This window comes from Gavia stellata, chromosome 5 (genome assembly GCF_030936135.1).
Source record: "Gavia stellata isolate bGavSte3 chromosome 5, bGavSte3.hap2, whole genome shotgun sequence".
Classification (NCBI taxonomy): domain Eukaryota; kingdom Metazoa; phylum Chordata; class Aves; order Gaviiformes; family Gaviidae; genus Gavia; species Gavia stellata.
The window spans coordinates 55,078,732-55,103,761 of record NC_082598.1 but is presented as its reverse complement, the minus strand read 5'-3'; the positions used below and the strand labels follow the sequence as shown (position 1 = coordinate 55,103,761).

At 41.4% G+C, this 25,030-nt stretch overlaps 1 protein-coding gene across 1 annotated transcript; it reads left to right on the top strand.

Moving 5' to 3' along the window:
- The first annotated feature begins 11,905 nt into the window (after positions 1 to 11,905).
- LOC104254530 (alcohol dehydrogenase class-3) lies at positions 11,906 to 23,276 on the top strand. Its single transcript, XM_059818254.1, has 9 exons — positions 11,906 to 11,935; positions 15,322 to 15,423; positions 16,423 to 16,564; positions 17,175 to 17,262; positions 18,068 to 18,287; positions 18,870 to 19,130; positions 19,878 to 20,013; positions 20,939 to 21,077; positions 22,967 to 23,276. Exons 1-9 carry the CDS (start codon positions 11,924 to 11,926, stop codon positions 22,989 to 22,991), a joined length of 1,125 nt encoding a protein of 374 aa, XP_059674237.1. The 5' UTR covers positions 11,906 to 11,923; the 3' UTR covers positions 22,992 to 23,276.
- The last annotated feature ends 1,754 nt before the right edge of the window (positions 23,277 to 25,030 follow it).

The window sequence follows — 25,030 nt, the reverse complement described above, 5'->3', positions numbered from 1 at the left end:
TCTGGTCCTGCCACCGGGCACCACTGAAAAGAGCCTGGCTCCATCCTCTTTCCACCCTCCCTCCAGGTATTTGTATGCACGGATGAGATCCCCTGAGCCTTCTCTTCTCTGTGCTGAACAGTCCCAGCTCTCAGCCTTTCCTCATGGGAGAGATGCTCCAGGCCACTAATCATCTTTGTGGCCCTTTGCTGGACTCTCTCCAGTATGTCCATGTTCCTCCTGTACTGGGGAGCCCAGCACTGGACCCAGCACTCCAGCTGTGGCCCCACCAGTGCTGAGTAGAGCGGAAGGATCCCCTCCCTTGACCTGCTGGCAATACTTCTGTCTAATGCAGCCCAGGACACCATCAGCCTTCCTTGCTGGAAGGGTACAGTGCTGCCTCATGTTTGACTTGGTGTCCACCAGGACCCCCAGGTCTTTTTCTACAAAGATGCTTTCCAGTTGGGTGGCCCCCAGCATGGTGCATAGGGTTCCTCCTCCCCAGGTGCAAGACTTTGCACTTCCTTTTGTTGAGACAAGGGACAGCATGTCTTTTCAAACCTGAGAAATAGCAATTTCCCTTCAGTTTTTATTTAGAGACTTTGGCATCCAGTATTTGAAGTGAATCCAAGGGAAATAAACAGAAACTCACACTGCAAGTACATTTTTCCATTACTCTGGAAAAACTATGAACCACAACATTTTAGCAAAGCATTATTCTTTTTCCTATAATGCCAGATTCTAGTCTTAGCCATACTATTAGCCTAGCGTGAGATCAGACTTTGGTCCATAGTCATTGGTATCAAAACTTCTTCTTCCATGGCTTTAGTGAAGCCTGAAGGTACGTATTGTAGAAATTAACCAGTTACAGCTAATGTAATAAATACACAGAAAACAGAAATTACACAAAGCAGCTCACTTAGCTAGCTTAGGTATTACATAAAGCAGCCAAACAACAGAAATGTTTCAACAATTTATCTCTTGCACAGACACGTTAGCTTCAGTTTTCAGTTATTTGAGACTAAATTACCATGATGAACAACAAGTAAAGAAATTCTGGATAATCATGTTCAAGGACAATAAATTCAAACTGGAAGAGATGCAAAGGCATGCTAGTAGGCAGGGCGAAAGAAAAGAAAGCCACAGTGATAAAAGAAACTGTAAGTGTGTGGCTTACCCAGTCTAACAAAAGGGAGGGTAAAAGGATATGGCTACTTTCCAACAATCAATTAAGAGTGTAAACACTAAACAAGGGAAAAACTTTTTGCAGTAACTGGCATTGTTTGCACAGGAACAAGTAGGGAAAAGTAGCCTAGAAATTAAAAGAAGACTAATCAGAATAAACTATCGTAAATAATCTTAATGGTGTTAAACCCCCCTGTTTTTAATACAGAACATGACAGGTTTATGATAAGGACTCATGATACAGTTTCTACAGCAGCAAAGGGATAGACTCAGATTTATTGCAATTGCATCTTACATTCAAATAGAGCATTTCCTATAAGAAATCTATCCAGCCTCTCAGGCACATCACTTGGCGCACAACACTCATCTAGAGATCTGCTGCTGTGCCAGGCACTGCTCCACTGATCCTGTCCTGCCTGAACAGCTGTGCAGGATGACACATCTCTGGGACACAAGTGTCAGTGAAGGTCTTTGCTGATTCCTGTGAGTTCAGAATGGAAATACACTAAGCACATACTTATTTCTCCTGATTTCCCTTCCTTCCTTCTGTATTTGCTGTGTGATTAAAGCTTTACAAAGCCGAAAGTAAAGAGAAGCCTAGCAACCATCTAGATAATCAGCAGAAGCAACTCTTCCGTCAACAACCACTGAAGTTTTATACCTGTGAATAAGCCCTTTGCAAGAACACTTCTAATGCAAATGGCTTTCTCCAGAGGTGGCAGCTGCTCTGAGAGCACCGAGGCACCCTGCCATATAAGCAACGCTTCATAAGGAACAGAATTAAAAAGAAAAGCATTAAGAGCAATTGCTCACTGACTGACTTAGCTATACTAAGACACTCTCACAAAAAATTTGTATTTAAAAATACACTTGTTACATGATCAATGTCTAAGCCATTGATCTGTATTCTGTTCTGCAGCAAACAAGTCAATTACCAGTTGAAATCTTGGTAATGTTTTTACTTTAATTGGATTTTTCTGCTACGACACTTAAGGCTGCTTGGTTTGGACAACACTTAAGACTGCTTGCTCCTGGTTGTTACAGACAATAAGAAGTCAATTATAGTCCTAATGTGGATCACATAGTTTAAAGAACAAGATGAGGCAGTGTCAGTTAACTTCCCAATCACATCAGCACATATTCTGATCAATTCTCACCATATGCCAGGAAAAAAAAAAGTCTTTAAAGAAAGCAATATCATATGATGGTACAACATTGTCTTACAGCAGAGATAAAACATGGCAGAAATGTAAGGATGCTTTTATCTTAATATACAAGCTGCATGAAATATGAAAATGGTCATCAATATCAGCGCAAAATTACATGCATTTGATACTTGCAGGTACAAAACCCCCTACTTCCCTTATATAATTCCTCACAAGTATTAGCTAATAACTTTTTTTCCAGAATTCCCAATTTCATACTTTGACCTGTACCTTAGAGATACTCAGTTACCTTAATTTTTGTTTTACCTGGAGGTAACATTCCTTTTTCTCAGTGAAAGGGTCAACGTTTCAAAGCCATGTCAGTAACAACATTACTAGTAGCTTTATGCCGGTACTAAACTGGTAATATTACCCAAGTTGTATTACCCAAAGTTTGCACAAACTGAGATGGGAGCCATATTCTGGAACAAACACAGCACAAATTTTCTTTGAACATAATGAAACATTTGCAACAAAGGCTGGTTATCTCTTGAAAACATCCTTTGTAATAAACATGCTGTGAGATTTTCTGCTTTATAGGATTTAATAAATGCAGGAAGGGTCTTACTTTGTTTTAATTTTGGTAAGAATTACAGGAATGTACTTATTTTTGGTTTGGCTTTCTTCACATCCTTTGGGCTTTGCATGCTAATGCAAGATAAAGAAAGTCTTCTGTTGAACATCAGAATATCTGTTTTAGTAAACAGATATGTTTCAATAGAAATGCATATAATTTTTATAATCGTATCTTTTTTATCACCAGAATAGTATTAATGGCATCTCTTGTCAGCCAGGATTTTGCTATTCAAATCTCTGTAATGCCTTTTCTTGCTTTGAGCAAGAATTCATCCCCTTTAGCAACTAAACACTGAGGCTTATATTTATGTACTTTATCCATGTATAGTTGGTGATAAGCAGATGATAATGTGTTTTGGCTTTCACACGCAAAATTTATGTTGCCATTATGCTACATCTGTGTTTATTTACTGAACCAGTGCTAAAGCTTTTATGTGGGTTTAGGTAAGTTTCGTGAAGGCTTCCAGGGTATGTATGTCCCAAACATTAATTCTTAAAGAAATCACGGAGATTTTTATAAATCCCTAAATTATTTTTTAAAAGTGCGATAAAAGAGAGATGGGTTACAATGGCATAGTCTGAATTTCTCAGGTGAAATCTTACTGAGAAACTCAGTTCAAATGGAGAAAACTGTAACTGGCACCTAATTTGCAGCAAAAATGGCCTTTTCTCTGTTCTGAAGGAAATAATAACAATAATATAATAATTTATCAACAACACAATAGAACTTACTCCTGTTACAGCATTATACTAATGCTTGCAGTAGCAATTTTCGTAAATTTGGTTGATGTATTGTCATTTCTTTTGCATTTTTGAGGGGTTTAGACTACACGTTTTGTTTGGTACAGTACTGCCACTAACTATCATTGATGTAAGTTCAGCTCTGAAACAGGACATACATGGAGTTTAGATACTTGGATTCAAAAGCAGCATCCAAAAAACCCCTTTATTCCCTAATAGGCTGGAAGAGCAGGCACCTAACTTCAGTATACCTTATTCCAGTTTTGATCTGACAGTTCCCAGGTTTGCACTTTCGCCAGAACTGCCCTAGTTCCACAGGTTCTTCCATGGACTCTGACAAAGCATTTCTCTACCAATGCGATGTCACTCAGTAGTCCTACATAGGAACCGCCAGTCTTTGTCCAAGACCATAAGCACATCATGCTAGGCACCCTGAATACAGAACAGAAATGCAACCCCTGCCCTACAGAGTTGTACTGGGACTGGCTGGGATGGAATTACCTTTCTTCATAGCAGCCCATACGGTGCTGTGTTTTACAGTTGTGACCAAAACTGTGTTGGTAAGACACCAACGTTTTAGCTATTGCTGAGCAGTGCCTGCACAGTGCCAAGGCTTCTCCGTTTCTCACTCTGCTCCCTGCAGCAAGCAGGCTGGGGTGGACAAATGGTTGGAAGGGAGTACTGCCGGGACAGCTGACCTGGATTGACCAGAGGGATATTCTGTGCCATGTAACGTCATGCTCAGCAATAAAAACTGGGAGGTAGTCTTTCCAAGGTAACTGTTGCTCAGAGACTGGTTGGGTATCAGTCTCCTCGTGGGAGGTGGTAGGGGATCACCTTTACATCACTGGTTGGGGCTTTTTTCCCTTAGATTTATTACCTATAAGCACACAGATTCACTAATTGCGTAAGCTTGCTCTTGCAGTTCACAGACATTCAAAACTTAGAATCCGTTACAGTTTTGTGCAAATAACCTTTGAGGATATTATTAGGGCTATTCCTGGTAAAGGAGCATATGTAAAGGGACCCAAGATGGTATATAATACCCAGTGACTTATGGATACTGGACTGCACATTCCATGTAGATCATTACTAAATATGCTGTTTATTTAAATATTCTGTCAGCAATAGGGATGAAGTGGGAAGTAGAGAGATGAAGTGTAACCAGCCTTCATTTTGAATTAATTTAAGATCTTCTTATAATTCATTCCAAAAGTGATTTATTTTTTTCTCCCAGGAACCTCAGAAACTAAACTTACAACTCAGAAATCTGCAAATCTTCTACTAGAAAATAAGAGTAACAAAGTGACGCATGCTTCAAGAATCTAAATCTAATTCTAATTCTAAATAATCTTTGGTATCCAGGAGGAAGAAACACAGAAAAACAGTTTGGAAAGATACAAAAGAAAAAGCAGATGCAAAAAAAGGATATGTAGATTCCTTCACGACAGTGTTTCAGCAATTGGTATAGTTAGTAGAGGCTTGAAATTTCTCAAACTGATTATCAGAACAAGGGTCTCCCATTTGCCACCCAGTTTCTCAAAACACTGGATACAAAAAGATGCAATAAAGCATTCAGACTTGCAGTTTATTAGGAGTCACACACCTGAATACAACAACAAATAATTTTTTCATTTTCAGAGTGTAACTGGATGTGTAACACCATTTAATGTATTAAATATCCTCTTTCCAGGATATTAGTAAAGTAATTTGGGTTGTCATCTTATCAAACAAAAACTAAACTATGTAATGCTTAAAATAAAAAATATACAAAGCTTTGTAATTTAGTTGACTCCTTACAAATCAGCAGTTTGTGGAGTAACGCTTGACTGCTAACACAGCTATGAAAGTATCCTGACCAAACACTGCTTTTTAACCAAAGCTCATAGCAAAGAAAACAAAAAAATACCACCAGTGCAGATCTGCCATTTAAGTAGTAATGGGTCTGGCGCTTTTCTTCTGTTCAGCAGGTATCCCTCAAAACCAGTGTTGGAGAATGTTTTGTACAGTATTCAAAGTATTCAGGTTATTAATATTAATTTATCAGTATATTAGTGCTCAGTGTGGTGGGTATATTTAACCTGGACAGACTCAGAATACTCAGCAGCAATTAGGCACTCAAGAGATGTTATATATTTAATGAATTTCCTGTACTCATGAAACATTCATCAATAGATTTAATAGTTTTTGTGAATTATGTATGTGGCTGATAAGGCAAGAAAAGCATCAGAAAAGAAAGCGTGACCACTGGCTTGAAAATTAAAGCAGGGAATCAGGCAGAAAATCAGGCAGGTGTCCAATCCTGGATCAAATTATTTTTTCTTGTAACCTGATTTATTAATTAAATTCAGTTTGTTCACCATTAACAGAACTTGGCTTCATGGATTTCATTGCAGGTTGGAAGAGCGTGGAGAGTGTACCAAAGCTGGTGTCTAACTGTACGGCAAAGAAATTTTATTTGCGTGCCTTGGTGTCATTTATATTGCCATTTGACAAAAATCAATGATGCTTTTGACCTTATGATTGCAGGAAAGAGGTAAGTTATCAAGAAATCAAATCTACCTTATACTGTTCATGAGGCATATTTTAATCATAGAAGCTGAATATTTTGTTGTCCTATCTTACGACTCTATCATCTTGGATGTATTTAAAAAGAAAAAATAAAAAAAAAAAGACACATCTTCAAATGCTCCAAGAAAACCTCATTCCCGCCACTAATTCATATCTAAAAAGGAAAATTAACATGCAGTCAATGAGGCTATGTATTTCCACAGCTTTAGCTACCCGGTGCTGAATCTTTTTGAGAAAAGCAAACCGAAGTCTGTATTCCATTTTCAAACTGAAGTATGTGTCTGGGCATTTAGGCAACAGTAAGAGAGTTTCAAGAGGAGTTAGCCTACAGAACCCAGGGCTTTGTACACCTACACCCCAGCTGACCGCAGTAACTTCGAGCAAACTTCGACCTTGCTGGAAAAGCTTCATTGCCGAACTATATAACCCTCATAAACTGACAGGATAGAGTAATACAATTTTCAGCTTATATAATAGAAAATAGTAGGATTGGAGCAGACACAAGAAGCATGGGGTGGGAGAATCGTTTAACAGGTCACAGAGATCTCTTTATTGAGGGATGTTTGAAACTACTTTGTCTTCACAAATGTTTTTGTCATACTCTCCTTTAGGGTGACTTTTTCTGTGTCCAGGACAATTCAGCAAAGAGAAAGGGAAGAAAACTTGCCCAAATTTCTCTTCAGCATGAAGACAGTTTCTATCAGGATACAAAAAAGCTACTGAGCCAACTAATTAAACTAACATTTTCACAGCCTGCCAAAGGAGAACAACGCTATTAAGATGACGCACAGCCCACAGCGACAGGATTGCCAGAAGCTCTAATGAAACAGGAATATCTAAAGACAATAAATGAATGCTATACATATCCAAGTTCCATATACCAATGTTTTGTGTTTGTGGGTTAGGCTTTTTTCTTAAGTTTAAAACAAATTTTTACGTGGTTCATTTGCTTTATTGCAGCAATCGAACTGTCCTCATTTTCTAAGGATTGATCTCAAATTTTTTAAGACTCTCACTTGAACTTAAGCCTTGTTTTTGGCTGGTCTCATTATTTAACAAATTGCTTTAATATTTAATATATATGTATTAAGAATTATTATGTATTTAAGAAAGTGCAGCTCACGCAAATATGGAATGGTTAGTGTTGAAAGGTAACAAGGGATAGTAGCTAGCGCTGTATTATTTGAAGCATATTATATAAAACAGTAGATAATTTTCTTATTATCATGTAATATTTATACACGCATACATGGATGTGGTTTCATTTTTGCAAATGCTGTTGTACTTTTAATATATGCCCAGCACCAAGTCCCACAGACTATTAGAGCACAACTATGCAAAATCTTCCCCAGAGAACAGGATTGCCACTGTGAGCAGGTCATCCTGCTAAACAGACCCTTCTTTCGGTGCCGAAAATTGCAGCCGAACACAACAATGCCTTTTGACGACTTTTGAGCAACTCTTATCCCAGTCCATAGCCCTTTGAACTTCTGGAAACCCTTCAGCATGATCAGCAATTACACAGCACATCATGAATGCACAAATGAGTTATCAAAGGTTAATAAATTCCATCTTGTCTGCCAATTTACAGTAACTTCTGCACATCGAACTCGCTTTGCCCTGCTGTAGAAGTTACCAATAATTCTCTTAACTACTTCTTAAGCATAAACCAATAAGACTGTAGGTAATAAGATAACACCAAAATAACTCACTAAATGTTTTCATTGAATTCTAGCAATTCCTTACCGAGAAAACACTACGAGAAGTTCTTCCCAATAAACAATGTTTCCCTAACACTGCATGTGCGTCTGCACAGCCTTAATTTTATACTAGTGACAAGTCTCAAAAAAAGTAATCAATTAGCTTCATAACTCTGTAATAAATATAAACACATAAATACATTTGTGCAGGATTGGGACCAAAAAAAAGTATTTTCCTTTTTGAGAAATACCTAAACCTAGCTGAAACAAAATTTGATTGCTATAAAATAACTGCCTTAAGTCAATTGTAACTTGCACTTTAACAATTATTTTGAGCCGTTGCTACGTGAAAAATTGTGTAAGCACTTCTGAGTAGTGACGAGTTCTGTCACAGCAGTGCTACCTGGTGGTTATCTGTCACTGCTTTCTCTGCATACTGCTGATCAACTTCTGAACATGCTGGGAGAGCTGGACTTCTGCACGGCTCAAGCATCTGCCTGCAGCAGACATCCGTGGCCGAGGTTTGCCCTGTGCACAGTGGCGTGTGTGGGCACACGTGTGCAGCTGCCAGCTCCACAGAACGTCCTGCCATCCTCATTGCTAAGCTCTGCTACTAGCCCCCACATGATGAGTGCCAGCGGGAAGCTGTTCAGCTGCCCTTTCCTTGAGTCAGCAAATGCGCTACTGCTAATTTACCAATAACCTGGAGATTCTCCTGCCCCTTTGATAACAATCACTAACTGGTCAGGACTTCAAATTTCAGCAGATAATTAGACAGCTCCTCAAATTCTGCTTGATTCCTACAACATCACTGGTTTCACAGCTGATCAGATAATTAAGTTTGAAAGACTAGCAAAGACACTTATACCTACCAGAAGAAAATGCTGCCATGTGCAAGCAAGGAGGTGCCAGCATAACCCTTCCCCCACTTTTGTCTTTAAAATTTCCCTTGCGTACTTAGTTTAATAGTAACACACTAGAATCAGCACATGAAAGATCAGGGTTTTTGTGTCTTATTTCATTTTCAATGAAAGCAAATACCTGAGAATATTTAATCACAAAACTCCCCAAATGACTTATTTCCATATTTAAAATAGTAAAAATCTTTCAGTACCGGAGCCTCATGTGTCTCTACTGCAAAACTGTCACGGTCACTTTCATATTTATTTTGAATACGTGTAATTAACACGGGCCTTTGTTTTGAAAAGTTATTTTACTTTAGTACACTTTAGTATTATACTAGGATTAATTAGTGAATCCTAGGATTAATTAGTGAAATTATTGCTAAAGTTTTTCCTTTGGAACCAACCTTTTCTTGAAATACTGGATAATATTTTAAATTTCTATTTGTATTTACAAAACCAGATTATTTTAATTAACTAAGAATTATCCAAAGAAACATCAACCAGCTTTGAACGTTTTAAATGAAAAGAGTTTTGCTTTTTTAAATGTTTCCAGTTTTCCACCAGCTATATTTGTACCTTACAAAAATAAGTTGATGCTGATTTGAAGAATGAAAAAAAAATCTAATTTTTTTGAATGCTACGCAAGTATTACCCTCCAGTATTTCATAGGAAAATGTAAGAAAGCTTAAATCAGAATTCAGAAGGATGGTTTTGAGAGCAATGCCCCACAAAAAGACTGCTACACTCAAGCATCCGCAGCTGAAACCTGTGCACAGGTTATCCCAGATTTAATGGGGTTGTTCTAATGAAATATATCTATTAAAACTACTTAAATTACACTGGTTTTATTTGGGAAATTGTATTAATAGGAGAAAAAATACCTCTGGGCCAATCTAGGACCATTTCTGTTTGGGGAAAATAAACCAGGCAACGTTTGTGTGAATGCATTTCAATTTCGCCTGTGGGTAGGCAAGCCAGTCCCCTCCAACCTCCCTATGCCTCGCCAATCCGTTCGCCAGTCTGTCTGTGAGGTTGCAGCCAGCAGCTACAGTGCCCAACCATCGCCTCCTAGTTCTGCTGCTGGCACTCAGGCTGCCGCGGGACGAGCACCCTGGCAGATGACTTGCATCTTCTTTCAGCATACACTGGCTGCCAAGCTTGCAAGCAACTTCTTGCCCTGCATCTTCTTGTACTTCAAAGTTGAACTAAGGTACAGAAAGCCCTCACTAAAAAGTAATGCCTCCAGGATGGGCACAATAATACAGTTTAAAAAATTAAAAAAAAGTAATGCAGATCCCTAGTTGTTTTGAGCTTTTCCCCTGCTCGCCACACGGAACAGAGAACATCTGCCAAGCAAAAACATGACTGCCAGGCCCCTCTCCCACACGCTCGCTTCCAAGCCCTCCATTTTTCTCAATCCAAACTGTTGTTTCTGAATAGCACGTAACATCTGCTAGAACAACACAGCAAAACCAACCCAATGTGAAAACCACAATAGCACTAGGAGCCCTCACCTACAGAACTTTCCTATGTAAACCTGAAACACACATGACAAAGCATAGATAATTCAGTCGAGCACAGAGTGGTAACTTGATTTACTTTGCATGGTACTGAGAATAGAAAGAAAGTTGCAAAACCACTTACCATGTCCAGGGGCTTCCAACAGTACACAGCAACACTGGAGACAGCATCACAAAACTGCAAGGGAAGGAAAAATGAAAAAAACCAACCACTTTAATCTCTGAAATTGGACAATGAGCATTAAGGAGTTATGGTTTCCTTATTTGTGCTTTTGCCTACCAGAATCAGTACCTGCAGTTTCCAGAATGCCAGGTACTAACAAAAGCTGAGCATCTGCGGAGTTTAGGTAGATGTAAAATGTTTGGAGGCTTTTTGGAAGCACTGACAAACCCGGGGTGGCCAAGAGCATGAAATTCACGGGAGAGGCTGGCAGAGAGGCGAATTTAACCAAGGAAATGGACAAGGCCTGCTTCGATTTCCACAATGGGGTTTCAGTGGTAGCCAGTGAAGGAAGCAGAAACACAAAATGAAGGAACTAGTGGAAAGCCTCAAGAAGGCCATGGGACAGGCAGCCTGATCACACGTCCTTTCATTCCTTCTCAACACCTTTCACCATATGTGAAACCTACATAGCACTTTCACTGCCCAAATTACCTTCCAGCTAGGGGTCAGCTTTCCTGAGCCCACAGGTTTGTCATTTTAGTTCTTAAATGTTGTTTATTAAATGCTATAGTTGTTTAATAAACACTATAGTTGTTTATTAAACGCTATAGTTGTTTAAGTTGTGTTACTGAAGTTTATTTTCCCCCAAGTTGGTGCTGTTGTCTAACCGTGGTACTTGCTGAGCTTTGTTAGCACGTCACTGGAAAATAAAAATTCCGTTTCTTACTGGAGGGGGACTTAGTTACCCCCTGCAATTCCTCAAGCACCAGCACCCCTCACGTAAAACCCCAACAGTCCACGGCAGAACTATTCACCTGATCTTACACAGCCCCGTCCGCAGCTCTCACAAGAAGCCCCTTCCTACCCTGCCTAGAGAAAGACGGTTCTTCTGCAACTGAAACAACACTGCGAGCAGGTTAACGATCCCATCTCGCAGAAATAGCCCCTTCGCTTCACAGGGTACCGGACGGGATCTCGAGCGGCCCAGCCAAAACCCCCCCCTCACTGCAGACCCCTCCGCCGACCCCGGGGCGGGGCTGCCTTCCCCCACTTCGAAGCGCACCGCTGCGCAGCAAAGCCCCGCCGCTACCAGGTAGAGAGTCAGGTGTGAAGGGCCTACACGGGAGCCGTGAGGAGAGCTCCCACCTGCGTCCAGGTGAGATGCAGGAGGTCTCCCGGCGAGGAATGAGGGAGGGAAGGACCCAGCCCCCTCACGGGGCTCCCCCGCCGCCGCCTCGCCCGCCGCCCCACACCAGACCGCTACTCCCGCGCGCATGCGCGCTGCCGCCCCCTAGCGCGGCCGGGAGGGGCGGGGTTCCTTTCCCCTTCCCCTTCCCCTTCCCCTTCCCCTTCCGTCGGGCAGCGGCCGCCGTGCGCCATGGCCAGCGGGGTGAGCCGGCTCGCGCGCGCGTTCCGCGGGGGCGCCGGGCGCGCGCGGTGGCATGTCCGCCGGGGCGCGCGAAGGGGGCCCGCGGGGCGCCTGCAGCCCCCGCGCGGGGGAGGCTGAGGCGGGCGAGCCCTGCCCTGCCCTGCCCTGCCCTGCCCTGCCCTGCCCTCCCCTCCCCTCCCTCGGGGCCCTGCCGCCGTGGCCCGGACGTGCTGGGAGGCTTTCCGGAGCCGGGGGTTGCGGGCCCTCGCCGATTTGTCTGCTCCCGCCTGAACGACGCGGTGCGAGCGTGCGGCGCTAGCCGGAACGGGGGCGCGGGGCCGGCCGGGCGTCTCCTGACCCCTCTCCCACGCGTGCGAGGTGTGCGGCAGAAACCGGTGCCGCTGCTGAGGCGGGGGAGGCTCCTGCTGTAAGTATGTGCGGGTTTAGGAGCGAAAACACGCGCCTCGCTCCCCGCCGCGTGTGGTAATCACCCCCCCGCACGTTTGCTGCATCCGAGGGTTCCGCTTAGACCGTTCGTTCGTCAGGGTGAGGGCAGAACAAGCAGAAGGCCTTGAGCCTGGGCGGTTTCCCGCGGGCAGGTGTGATTTAGTAAGCCTGAAGGAGCGGGAAGGTGTTGGCTCGCCGGCGCAGGCCCGGGTGCCGCGGGGCGGTGGGGAGAGCACTGAGGGCGGTTGGGCGCAGCCGGGGAGTTTTCCTCCTGGACGGCGAGGTGGGAGAAGGAAGAACGGGCACGTGTTCGGGAAGGTGCCGCTTTGCAGCGAGCGCGATCCTCGAGGCCGCTCTCCCGCAGTGGTGCCGCTGCCCTTTTTCAATGCCACTGGACCCTGCTTGCTCTCAAAACCATTGCCTGGCAAGCTCGCGGCATTGCTTTTGAAGCACCACGATAGTCCAGAGCTACGTAATGCCACTTTGCTGTCCGCGCAGCTGTCCAGGGCCCTGGGTCTGAGCAGGCGGGGTGGCCTCGCCTGCCCAGGCACTGAGGCTGGTCTGGGCCAGCGGCGGTTTCAGAGCGGGTAGGGCAGCTTCTGTCGCTGCCGAGAGCTCCCTTTCATCGTGGGCGCGATAGCTGACTGTCTGCGTAGCCGCAAGCAGCTCAACGGTTGTGTTGCTGTGCTAACACGTTAATTGACAAAACGAAGAAGCGGTGAAAGTTGGGTTTTTTCCCCAGTTGTTGGCTTCAAGATTTTCAGCAAAGCCACAGTGGAAACCTTTGAACATCGAAAGGTCAGAAGATGGGGCTTTTCTGATAGCCACTCTGAATAGTCCAGGGGCCTTTTTGGCTGTATGAGCTGACTGCGATTTCAAAAGCCGGCTTCTTTGAAAGTTCCTGAATCAGAAGTTATTATTTCAAAATACACTTCCAGATGTGTAGTGTTAGTTTTAGGAAGATCAGAATGTATCCCTTAAGGAGAATTTTCTTTTCTCCTCTCTTTAATCCTGTGCTTAACTTGGCTTGTGGAAATTCACATTTTAGGAATGCGCAGCCTCCTGTGCGAGAACCAGTGACTTCATGAGAGGAGGATGAGGGATGGATTGAAAACCAGTAAATGATTTACCGAATGATGGCCCCTCTTGCACTTTGTGCCCATACTGTGACTCCACAGTTTGTTACTGTGTCACGTTCGGTGCATTTTTATAATATTTACCCTGGTAATAAAAAGCAGGGCAACGGGATTTCACAGTTCTAGGTTAAGGGTGTTTCTGTCCAATCTAGACCCCTGCCGGCTGTAGGAATGGGTACCTGTTTTCTGCTATAAAGCTTCAGGCCTTTTAGGGTTGGCAGTATTTATTTTAGCAAGTTTAAGCCAAGGTAAATGTCTGCAGTTCTGCTATTACAGGTACAGCGAGGGTGTTAACTGTTAACTCTGGCAAAGTCCAATACTGTTTATTGTACAACAAAAATACTACAGAAAATCCCATTATTTTCTCCTACACAGGCAGGTGATGAATCAGACCTGGCAAGATCAACAAGTGGTCTTGGCGCTGTTATTTCTTCCAGGTAGTGACATTTCAAAAAGGCTGGATGACTGGATGTCTGGTCTTGGGAATTTGCATTAATCCCCTTTCAGTGATTCCACGGGAACACCACAGCTAGTTTGAACGCACAAAATGTCATTTTCTTATATTGGTTGGTAGCACATGCTATGAAATGCTTCGTATTTCCAACTATCATAGCAATGGCTTAGACCTTGTTTGCATGGAAGAAAATCAGTGCAAGTCTTCTGGTATACCTGAATTATTCCAAAATACATGGAGGCTATTCTGGATTAGATTGCAAAGGGATCTGTTCCAAAGCAGTCTAGTCTGCGACAGCATTCCTCGTCAGGTTTTACGTAGATACGGTCTTGAATTTGATTTCACAACTCGTCTGTGTGTCCTGCAGGAAGCTATTGCATATCACATTTGCTGAAAGATGTTGTATCTGTCAGAAAGCAAAATTCAGATTATTTGACACCCTGCTTATTTTATCCTGAAGGACAGACCCGGAGCCATGCTTTGTAAAACTGACATCGAAGGGTACTCCAGATGCTTACCCTTGCAGCACCTCAAGCTGCTCTGGATTGTACGGCTATAATGCCTGCTGATTTCCTCAGTCAGTTGCGCGTATGTGCCTGTTCATAGGATTGGGTTTACAGATCCACAAATCCTGCTCTTTCATCCAGGCTCTGCACCATTTGGCTTGAAAAGCTTCCTGGGATGTATAGGTGTGGTTGCAGAGGAGGATATGTCATGGTGCTGAGAATAGTGAATGAAGACGTGCTAACAGCAGGCTCTGCAGTGATGTTAGCGCACAGTAACTCACTGACAGTAACCACATAGCAAAAATATCTCTGGTCCCTATGCATCACTTGAGGGCTTTGCGTGTCAGCTGCATGCACACGCACCTCCTTGCCAAAATAGTACTCAGAAACCATCCTGATAAGGAACAAGACCTTCACTCTTGATGTGGGTCTCGGACCATTATGTGACCTCCAGTTTGCTTTCTGAATTTTTTTAACTTCAAACACTCTGTGCTGGAGGAACACATCTCAAATGAATGCCAGTCTCTTATTTTAAACCACCGTTTTTATTATGCAATCTTTCCATTCCTATTGCTCATTTCACTGCTGTATTTGAGTACCTCCTAAGCACTCCTGGGTTTATTACATTTTTTGCTCAATAAGAGAATGACATCCAAATTTCAGATCTTGGCTTACTCATCATTATTTAGCTTCCTGAAAGCAAATGTAGGGCAATTAAACCTTTGTGTTGAAATTACAAATTTCAGATCTAGGATTCTTTCCAAAAGCCAGTAGTGTTTCTCTCATTTTCTCACTTGGCTGAACAAGAATTATTTTAAATGAACCATACAATAGATGTCCTCTTTTGTTGTTGTTGTCTTTTAGGTTATTAAATGCAAGGCTGCTGTTGCCTGGGAGGCAGGTAAACCTCTCTCTCTTGAGGAGGTGGAGGTTGCTCCACCAAAAGCTCATGAAGTTCGTATCAAGGTAATTAAATCAATCGATAGCTGTATGCATTGTATTTTGGGAGACTAAATATTAAACCTGAACAGTTTGTTTACCAACAGAAGAAACGTTGAATGGATGGCATTAGTTCATTAGTATCTCGGCTGGCTTTACAAAGAAGAAAATTACGGTATTTAGATCTTCTGTTTATGAAAACCACTTTTAATTTCTACTGGTCTCACTTCACAGTCTGGTCTAAAGATCATGGCTAGTCTTGGGGATTGATTCCAGTTGTTACAGACTAAGCTCCCACAAACCATCTGAGCTAGGAACACCTTTGATCTTGTTTGAAGGGCGGCAGCCTGTGACCTGTTGCAGCTGTGTAACACGCTGGATTTTACTTCAGTCAGGCCATAAGTTACCGACTACTGAGCTGTAACTAGTCTCTTGGATTCCCCAGACCCAAGTTTCTGATTTGATCAGGACTTTCCAGTAGCCCATATCTGCCAAAAAGTATACATTAAGGTGAAATTTATCTCTGTGGAAAGGGTCTCTGCATGGTGCTTAAGATTTAAACTGGATTTATGCAGTACTGAGAGTTCTGTGTGTTCTCTCTGGTCATTTTACCTTTGAGAGACTAACTTCTGTCAAATCTGAGACGCCAAGCTACTTTGAGACAGCTTGGGAGTACTGATTCCTAGCTTTAGGAAACCAGATGTTATCTTCTGCCCGTTTCAATGTCAGAATTTAGTTGATGGAAATGAGAAAAGATATACTATCATGACTTTACTTTTTCAAAGTAAGAAAAAGTGCCTTGCCTTGGCACTCCTGTGCCTTGCCAGGAGTGAAAGTATGCTGGCCGTATCACAAACACTGCCAGGATTGGCAAATTTCACAGAATCATAGAATCGTTTAGGTTGGGAAAGACCTTTTAGACCTTTGTCCCAGCAATTGTCCTGAATTTCTGACCAAAGGGAAATACTTAGATCTGCACTACTATTCTGTTCCTCAAGGTGCATCAGATTATATATTTCTTCACAGATAGTTGCCACTGCTGTCTGTCACACTGATGCCTATACTTTGAGCGGTGCTGATCCCGAAGGATGTTTCCCTGTGATCTTGGGTCACGAAGGAGCAGGAATTGTAGAGAGTGTTGGGGAAGGAGTAACAAAAGTAAAGCCGGGTAAGAAAATATCTTACAAGTTTTTGGCCTTCCTTAAAAGTGTTACTTTACTACAAGGTCAACTGTCAAATTGGGCCACTGAAATGCTATATTGCAGGAGTTCCTATAATGTCCTATTCTGGGGTGTATGCCTGTGTAGATTTCTCTTGCCTGTGAGATACAACACTGATTTATTCAACGTGCTCTTGGTTTAACACTTGAAAGAGCCCAGCATACCAATTTCTTACTTGAAATTGGATTGATATATTAAGAAAGTTTGGAGGTTTTTTTAAGTTATAGTTGTTACCTGTTGGTTTAATTAAAGGGCCTAAAAATGTTTAATCATGTTGTTCACTGTTGATTTGGGGATTTGTTTTACAGTAACATTCCTATTTGTTCTGGAATGACAAACTTCTGATTGGCTGTCTGCTCAGACATGAGAAAAGTGTTTTACTAGCACTTTCTATAAACAATGCTACTCTATACCGTAAATGGTTTTTAGTACACAAAGAAGTTTTTAAGTGAACACAGGCTCACGTAAAAGCCATGAAAATTGAGTAACTTCAGTTTTTTTCCTAATGCCTTGCTTGACTTGATAACCAGCCACAGAATATTTTTTATTTTTTCTTAGGGGACACTGTTATCCCTCTATACATCCCCCAGTGTGGAGAGTGCAAATTCTGTAAGAATCCTAAAACAAATCTGTGCCAGAAGATAAGGTCTGTATACTGTGTGTCAAAATAAAAAGCATAGTGTTTGTTCAGTGTATACCTGTTCTGGTTATCAAAAGTAATTGACAGGAGTTATCTTTGAAGAATAAACCTCTTGATGCATCATTTAATGACTTGGAAAGTACGTGTTTTAGGGAGTCAGTTATGCACTACTTTCCGTTCTTCCTTAAAATTTCTTTTCTTTTTTGCCCTTAAGTAAATCTGTTTCTCTGTTTTCATGTATGTGAAAGTGTAAACTGCTAGCTTGTGTCCACAGCTTTGAAAACATAAATGCTCTGACTCCATATTTAATCCATACTTAAGGGAAGCACTTTAGGGAATTTAGTTCTTGGGAGTCAACACCAAAGCTGTCAAGTGGTACAGAATTATACAGAAAGCTCTTTTTTCTAACAACTGCTTCCCGTCGGGAGCTAAACTTCCAGCTCCCATTCTGAAAAAAAGTCTCCCAAACAAAAACCTCAGTGACATAATTGACAGGTGCTGTTCAAGGGGAGAGTACTGAAGGAGGTGAAGACGGGGCTGTGGTACTGTGGCACAAGCAGTTAGCATTGGTAGCTAACAAGGTCAATGTGTTGATAAACTCCATTTCTTTCAGTACTTCCATGGAGGAATTAACAGCATGAAGTTTTAGGAGTTTAGCATCTAATTTCTGTGAACTCCTGGGTTTATTGGAATGATTAAAAAATAATGGTGCAAGTATGCAACTGCATCTTTGTGCTACTTAACAGATACTGTCTGGTGAGAGTATTTACAGCTTAAGACTCTGACTGTACTTTCCTGTCTTTGCCTTAAGAATTACTCAAGGGAAAGGACTCATGCCTGATGGTACCAGCAGATTCACCTGCAAAGGAAAGCAGATTTACCACTTCATGGGGACTAGCACCTTCTCCGAGTATACTGTGGTGGCTGATATCTCAGTAGCCAAGATAGATGCTGCAGCACCTCTCGATAAAGTGTGCCTGCTGGGTTGTGGCATCTCTACTGGCTATGGGGCTGCTCTTAACACTGCTAAGGTAAAGACTGTGGTTGCCTCTGGCTTTTCTCTGTAACTGTATCTGAGCCAAAGTACACAGATAGCTTAGGGACTAGGTTAGGACTGTAAACATGATGTGCCAAGTCTCTGTTTCTTCTTCCTCTTCAACCAATGAAGTTTAGCTAAGAATTTCTAACTTCTCCATAAAGGCCAGATCAGGTTAGAAGAACCTGATGCCCTTTAGAGGAAATACAGATAGAAGATTCTGCATCCCTTTTGATACCAGCTATCTATAAATTACTTTTCCAGTTCATCTTAATCTTGTTGCAAATCATTCTGATAGTTTGAAGCTCAGGGTGAGACAGAGCTGGTAGGTGAGCGTGCGTGAGATTAGGGTAGGTGATGGGAGTTGAGTCTTTGGGCAAGAAGAAAAGCTTAATACCTAAAGAGCTTTTGGATGAAATTCTTATATAGTTTCCCTTCTCTAAGTGATAAAGTCTCATAGCCATACATATTTGCTTCCATGTTTCCTTCATTACACACTTCTTAACCTGTGTGTTTCCCACTCATGTGGAAGGATGTATTTTCTCTGTGTTGCTCATGGCTCTTTTCTTATTCCTAGGTGGAACCTGGCTCTACGTGTGCTGTCTTTGGTTTAGGAGGAGTTGGGCTGGCAGTTATTATGGGCTGTAAAATAGCAGGAGCATCCCGGATCATTGGCATCGACCTTCAGAAGGATAAGTGTGCCAAAGCCAAAGAGTTTGGCGCTACTGAGTGCATTAGCCCTCAAGACTTCAAGAAGCCCATACAGGAGGTGCTGGTTGAGATGACCGATGGTGGTGTAGACTACTCATTTGAGTGCATTGGTAATGTTGGAGTAATGGTGAGTGTTTGCATAACAATAGTACGTAGAGGCCTAGCTGCCACTTAGTTGTTTAGCTAAATAGCAAAGTGAGCTGCTTTCTTGTTACAGAAAACATGCCATACTAATTTATTTTTTAAATAGTAATGATAACTGCTATGACTAAAAAGGCCAATTTACATCTGATCCTAATTATGTAATGAAAGCAGATGCTACTTCTTAGGTTGAAAATGGCACTTACAATTTACACACTTTTTTCCTTAATGGGAGTTCTTTGAAATGCTGAGTTTTCATATGTTGACAGTTGAAAAATTAACAAAACCCACACAAAATGTATTGTACAATGCACAGTAAAATCTCAAGGACCACTCAGTATTTCCCTAATTCCTCAAATAATGAATTTAACCTTTGGAAATGCAGAAGTATTACTAACTGTAAGGCTAGGTTTTCAGGAATTACAACAGCATTCCTAACTGTCAGTAACTTGGTCTACACTGTCTCTGATTACAGTTTATCCCAATTCCCAGTCGGAGTTCAGAGCGACTTCTCTGGAAGCCCGATGGGATATAAAAAGAGCAAAGTCAATCTTTAATAGTGTAAGGAGTCTGAACCAATGGAAAACTTAATGCAATTTTCAGTGTATTTATCGGTCCTTAAATACTAATGTGGCAATTCATTAACTGGGGGAAAAGAAGTGCAACCTGTGCCAGTCTAGGCAGCATAAACATTAGCAATAAATGCTCTGCTTTGTCATACCCACCTGTGAAGAGGGCTGCCTTGGAAGCCTGCCACAAAGGCTGGGGAGTCAGTGTGATAGTCGGAGTAGCTGCTGCTGGTCAAGAGATCTCCACACGGCCATTCCAGCTAGTAACTGGGCGGACATGGAAAGGGACTGCGTTTGGAGGTAACTATCTTTTGGTATGGGGGTAAAAACAATTTGCTGCCGGTTAAAGCTGGGAAGGACACACCACCTTGCTTTTGCTTGTGCAAGAAATGTACTACTGACAGGCTATTAATGAATGCTGTGTTGACTTTTAAGAAAAAAAGACTTTTAAAATCTGATATTCCTACAGACAGGCTACAAACACACACATTGTTATGATATCTCACATATTTTGAAGAGAGAATCTTACTATATGCTATTCAGTATTAAAGGAGTGGTGTAGAGGGATTGCTTTATCACCAAGTGAAGCTTTGGTTCAGTTTGGTCCAGTGAAAGGACCTAGTCTTTGGGGAGATGGGAACTCACGTAAACATGTTTGTGTTGGTTAATCACTAAGCAAATTTTGGGGCTAACATGGGAATGTGCTATAAAAAGCTTTAAAATAAAAAGCAACAAGTGCTTGATACACGTTTTCTGTTGTCAAACTAAAACCATGTTGAGACTTTTACAGCTACGGGTAACTTGAGGATTCAGTAATTGTTGAAGTTCATGCAAGTATTCAAACTTGATGTTATTATTACACTGCCGTTTTTGCGAGTAATACAAAACTTAGTTGGGTTATAAAAATACATAGAGGGTCTGATAGAGATGCCTCATGCATGCTTTGCTAGGTGAGGGCTGCTGTTATGTTGAATGCTGAAATACCTAGTGAAAGGTTAGTGTGCTTACGTGTTTGGATAATGTGTGCTCTTGCCAGACCTAGCTGTCCTCTTGCATTCCTTACTGCCTGCCTGCCTGCAGCAGGACGGACAAACGTGTCATTGATCTCAGTTCCTTTTCATATTTATCACACAAGTGCCCGTGTAAGGGTTGTATTTTTTCTTTCTCTCTGTTTTCCAAGGTGCGTGGAAAGGGGAAGAACAAACGCATGCTTTCTGTCTTTCAGGCTGGAAGAGTGTAGAGAGTGTACCGAAACTGGTGACTGAGTACATGTCTAAAAAGATCAAGGTCGATGAATTTGTGACTCACACCCTGCCTTTTGACAAAATTAATGAGGCTTTTGAGCTGATGCATACAGGAAAGAGGTAATGTTCACAATATTGAAAGGTGTAGAAGACATCTCTTGATGAGACACTGTCAATATAAGTTCCCTGCCCACTGTCATGTTTTAAGCAGGGAGGATAAAGACTGACATATACCACGCACATTCCTTCTGAGATAAATACGCTTTCTCTGAGCTTCTAGGCACATGCCAAAACACAGGCAGAGAGTAAAAAGCAACCAACAATGTGGAAGGGAAATACACAAGTATGTAAAGCTGGTAAAGGGGACAAGTCAGTCTTAGGCTTCCAACATTGCTAAAACATTCTTCCTCAGAAAAAGAAATATAAGGAGACTGAAGGGGAGTTAACATTAATACATTTTTACAAGTCATTAAGCTATTAGTCTGTTTTAATTAAATAGTAGATTTCGGTGTATTTTCAAACTATTTAGGATAGATTACCAGCAAAATGGGTCACTTGGAATGATCTTTTAATATACTACATTTTAAAACATTTTCTTCCCTCTAGTGTGAAATGGGGTAGAACATTCGTGTAATGTATTTGTACTTCTTAATATACAGCAATTTCTGCCTTTATTAAGATAAACGGCAGTTTGGACCATTCATACTGCAGACTTCGGTCACAGCTGTATTAAACTTCCTAGTGAGGCCCAATTCTGCTGCATATTGAAGTGACCCTACTTGCTGGTAAAAAACCTGCTGGATGTCTGATAAGCCTTGCTGCCTTTATAGCAGTCAATTTTGCAAGTAGTGATCAACCTGCAAAAGCAGGGCAAAGTAGTGTATTCTTATCAGAGGATATAATGGGTGATCCTTGTAAAGCCCTGTACAGATACGGGCATGGATGTGCTTGAGGGGAAAATGGGGACACTGTGGCAGAACTTGTATCTGCAGGTTAAAATCAAATGCAGAAAAGGGGAAAAGATTAGACAGTTTTAGCCTGAGGTGTGTTAAAGCTTGTCCTGCTCTGTATTTTTAAGAGCAGGCCTCTTTTAAATGAGAGTTTTAATGAGATGCTCTGTAATTTGTTGGAAATTCAAAGACTGTTGATGAGATAGCTACCAGTGCCTCTGAGTAGAAACCAGCTTAGTTAGCAGACTGTCACATACTTTTTAAGAATGTGTTTTGTATGAAGGGGAGAATCAGCAGGTGGACAAGAGGAAAAATTGGAGATATGTTCTAGTAAAAAAGAAAATCTTTTCCTGCACACTTGGCACTAACGCAGGCAACTCTGTTTATCCATATTTAGGTTCATCTGCAGATAGATAGTTACCAGCATTATCTCAAGAAACCAGCGTAGTCTTTGTATTTTATCTCAATCCATACTGATGTATTGTGTGTATGTAACTTTCTCAAAAGTAATAACTTTATCTGCTTTATCTCATACATATTCCTATTTTGGATAAGTCAGTTAACAGCAACTGGATTTGTACTTTTTCCAATTGGAAACACTGCATCTATGCAAATTTCATCCAGCAGTTGATCCCCTTTCCCAGTTACAAACTTCTGTATCATTTCAATGCTTTATTCCTACATGAGCATGCCCTATGAAACTAATAATGAAAGTTACTTAAAATTCTCCAAGCAGCCAAAAGAGAGAATGCCTGTAAATACTAACATTCCTGATCAATATTCTTGGCTAGCTACTGAAAACTGACACTCAACATAGTTTGAAAAAGCTTCCATTTTGAGTATATCTTATTGGGGGAGAGACTAAAAAAACCCAAAGATAACAAGCCTTACTAACCCAATTTTAACCAGGATTTTTAATAAATATTACAGGTATAAGCATAACTTTATTCTTACAAGAGATGAAAGTTAAAGTATGTCTCAGCAATGAAAGGGAGGGGAGAGAAGTGGAGAAACTAGACTTATTGGTAACTTTTTTTTCTTTTTCTTTTCCATTTTAAGCATTCGAACTGTCCTAAAGCTTTAGAGCCCAATGTGGACCTTCCAGTTGGCCAGCAACATGGTAACTGTCCTTTCGTAATGGAATTTCTGATAGAGGGTAGAATGAACCACATGAAAACTCACTGGGACTAGGAAGACAATGTATTTTAGGGTGAGCATTCTGAATATTAAATAACAAAAAACTGGTGACCACTGAATAGTGTTATATAATTAGCACTGGTTGTAGAACTTCTATTTCTGTACTTGTTCTTCAAATTCAATAGTGCCTAACTTGATTAATCTACTTAATAAAAGCTTATTTCTAAATACAGTGTTGGAATTACTGACCATTAAGCCTGACTATGATTGCTGTGTCTTACTGTTTTCCTCTAGTGATTTTGCAGTATGTGTGTACATGACAGAGGAAGAGCATTCTTCAGCATCAATAGCAAATGATGTGGGATTCATTACACGAGGCAGTTTGCTAAGCACAGCTGGGTTGAGAAGCAGCACTGATGTGCTGTAACTGTACTGAGGGAGTGGCAAGAACACCAACAGCTGTCAAGCTTCTGAGGCTACTCTAGGATGACAAAGGATGTACCATCCTTGAAGCCAACTGTAGAGCAGAGTGTGGTTGGATGTATGACCTAAGTGTCCACATGTACCCATGTTCACTTCAGAAGTCCTTATTCTGCCTTATTTCCCATTTGGCTTATTATATAGTAGCTGTAGGCAGGCCTGTTGTGAAGATGATAGCATAGACTACTTGCTTGCCCTAGGGGTGCCCTCCAAGACTTTAGTAGCACAGTTTTGCCATTTCCTTAAACTTAGTGGCAACTGAAGCAGCCTGTGTGGCCAACACTGCCTAAAAAAGCAGTGTTGGATTGTTACCTCTACTTAGTCAGAAACAGGATCATGCCACTGAAGCAGGGAACATTACTACTAGAGCAGTCTGCTCTTGGGGGGTGCAGGGCAACAACAGTAAAAAGCATTGTATGATGAAGGCTTCAGGATTTTTGTTTGTTGGAGGGGTTAAGTCTTAATTCTAGAGTTGCAGCGTTTTTTCTTAACTATAGTTGAAGTGATCTGACTGGGTAAAATGTCTCTTTGAATTGAAACCTGGAAGCAGTACCACAGGTCCAGAAAAACACAGAGGAACAGCAGAAAACAGTCTGTAAAACAGAGGCAGAAAGGCTACCCAGGTCAATAAAAGTTTTATGTATAAAAAGTCAGTGCTTTTCAGTGAACCAAGGACACTGATTAAGAGAGAACTTTCATGTTTTAAGGGAGCCCAGTCAAAACAACTTGTTACAGAGAACTCTGAATGCAAACAGTAACCTTATTAGAAGAAATTCCCACTCATCACTAACAACTACCTTACCTCAAGACACTGCTATACAACTGAGACAATTGCATCTTACATCCCTAGAGCATTCCGAAAATAGTGAGGTAGTTGCATTTCTAACTTCATTTCAGACAGAATAAACAACAAAGTTAACTAACTCCTCTGAATGTCCAAAGAATTCAATTTTGAGCATTTAGAAGAAAGAAATAAAAAGTAAATTTGTACCAGAGAAGTGAGCCTGCCAACAGAGCACTGAAGTGATTCTCAGTACCTTGTAGCTCCAGAAACACTGGCTGAACATCAGAGAATTCAGTAGAAAACTTGCTGTCAAGCTGTTCCAGCGAGAGTACTCTATAAGTATGAGATGGTATCAATAGAATATTAGCTCAACATCTTAGCAAAACTAACTCCCAACTGGATCTAACAGGTTTAAAATATTTATACTATAACAGAGTTGTTCCTCTATGCTGCACAGACTAGATCAAGATGATACAATCATGTTGTCTGTGTTACATTATTACTTTAGAGAATCTGCATCTTGGAGTGTTTGTGGAAAGCTAGTCCTGCAGTACCAGGGTAAGTCAGTCAACCACAAAGACATTTTGTGATACCAGAGCACTCAGGTCAAAGACTTACAGCTTCTTACCAGCCTGCAGAATTATGTCCTAGCCCTTATGTAGCAGAGTTTTTAGACTTCTTTTTGTCCTGCAAAGCAGTTGATTGAATGGAGCATGTTTGAA

Excerpts from the sequence above, each read along its gene's own strand:
- LOC104254530 (XM_059818254.1), top strand. Across the intron at positions 18,288-18,869 it reads CTGCTCTTAACACTGCTAAG|GTGGAACCTGGCTCTACGTG; the intron begins GTAAAGACTGTG and ends TCTTATTCCTAG. Across the intron at positions 21,078-22,966 it reads CTGATGCATACAGGAAAGAG|CATTCGAACTGTCCTAAAGC; the intron begins GTAATGTTCACA and ends TTCCATTTTAAG.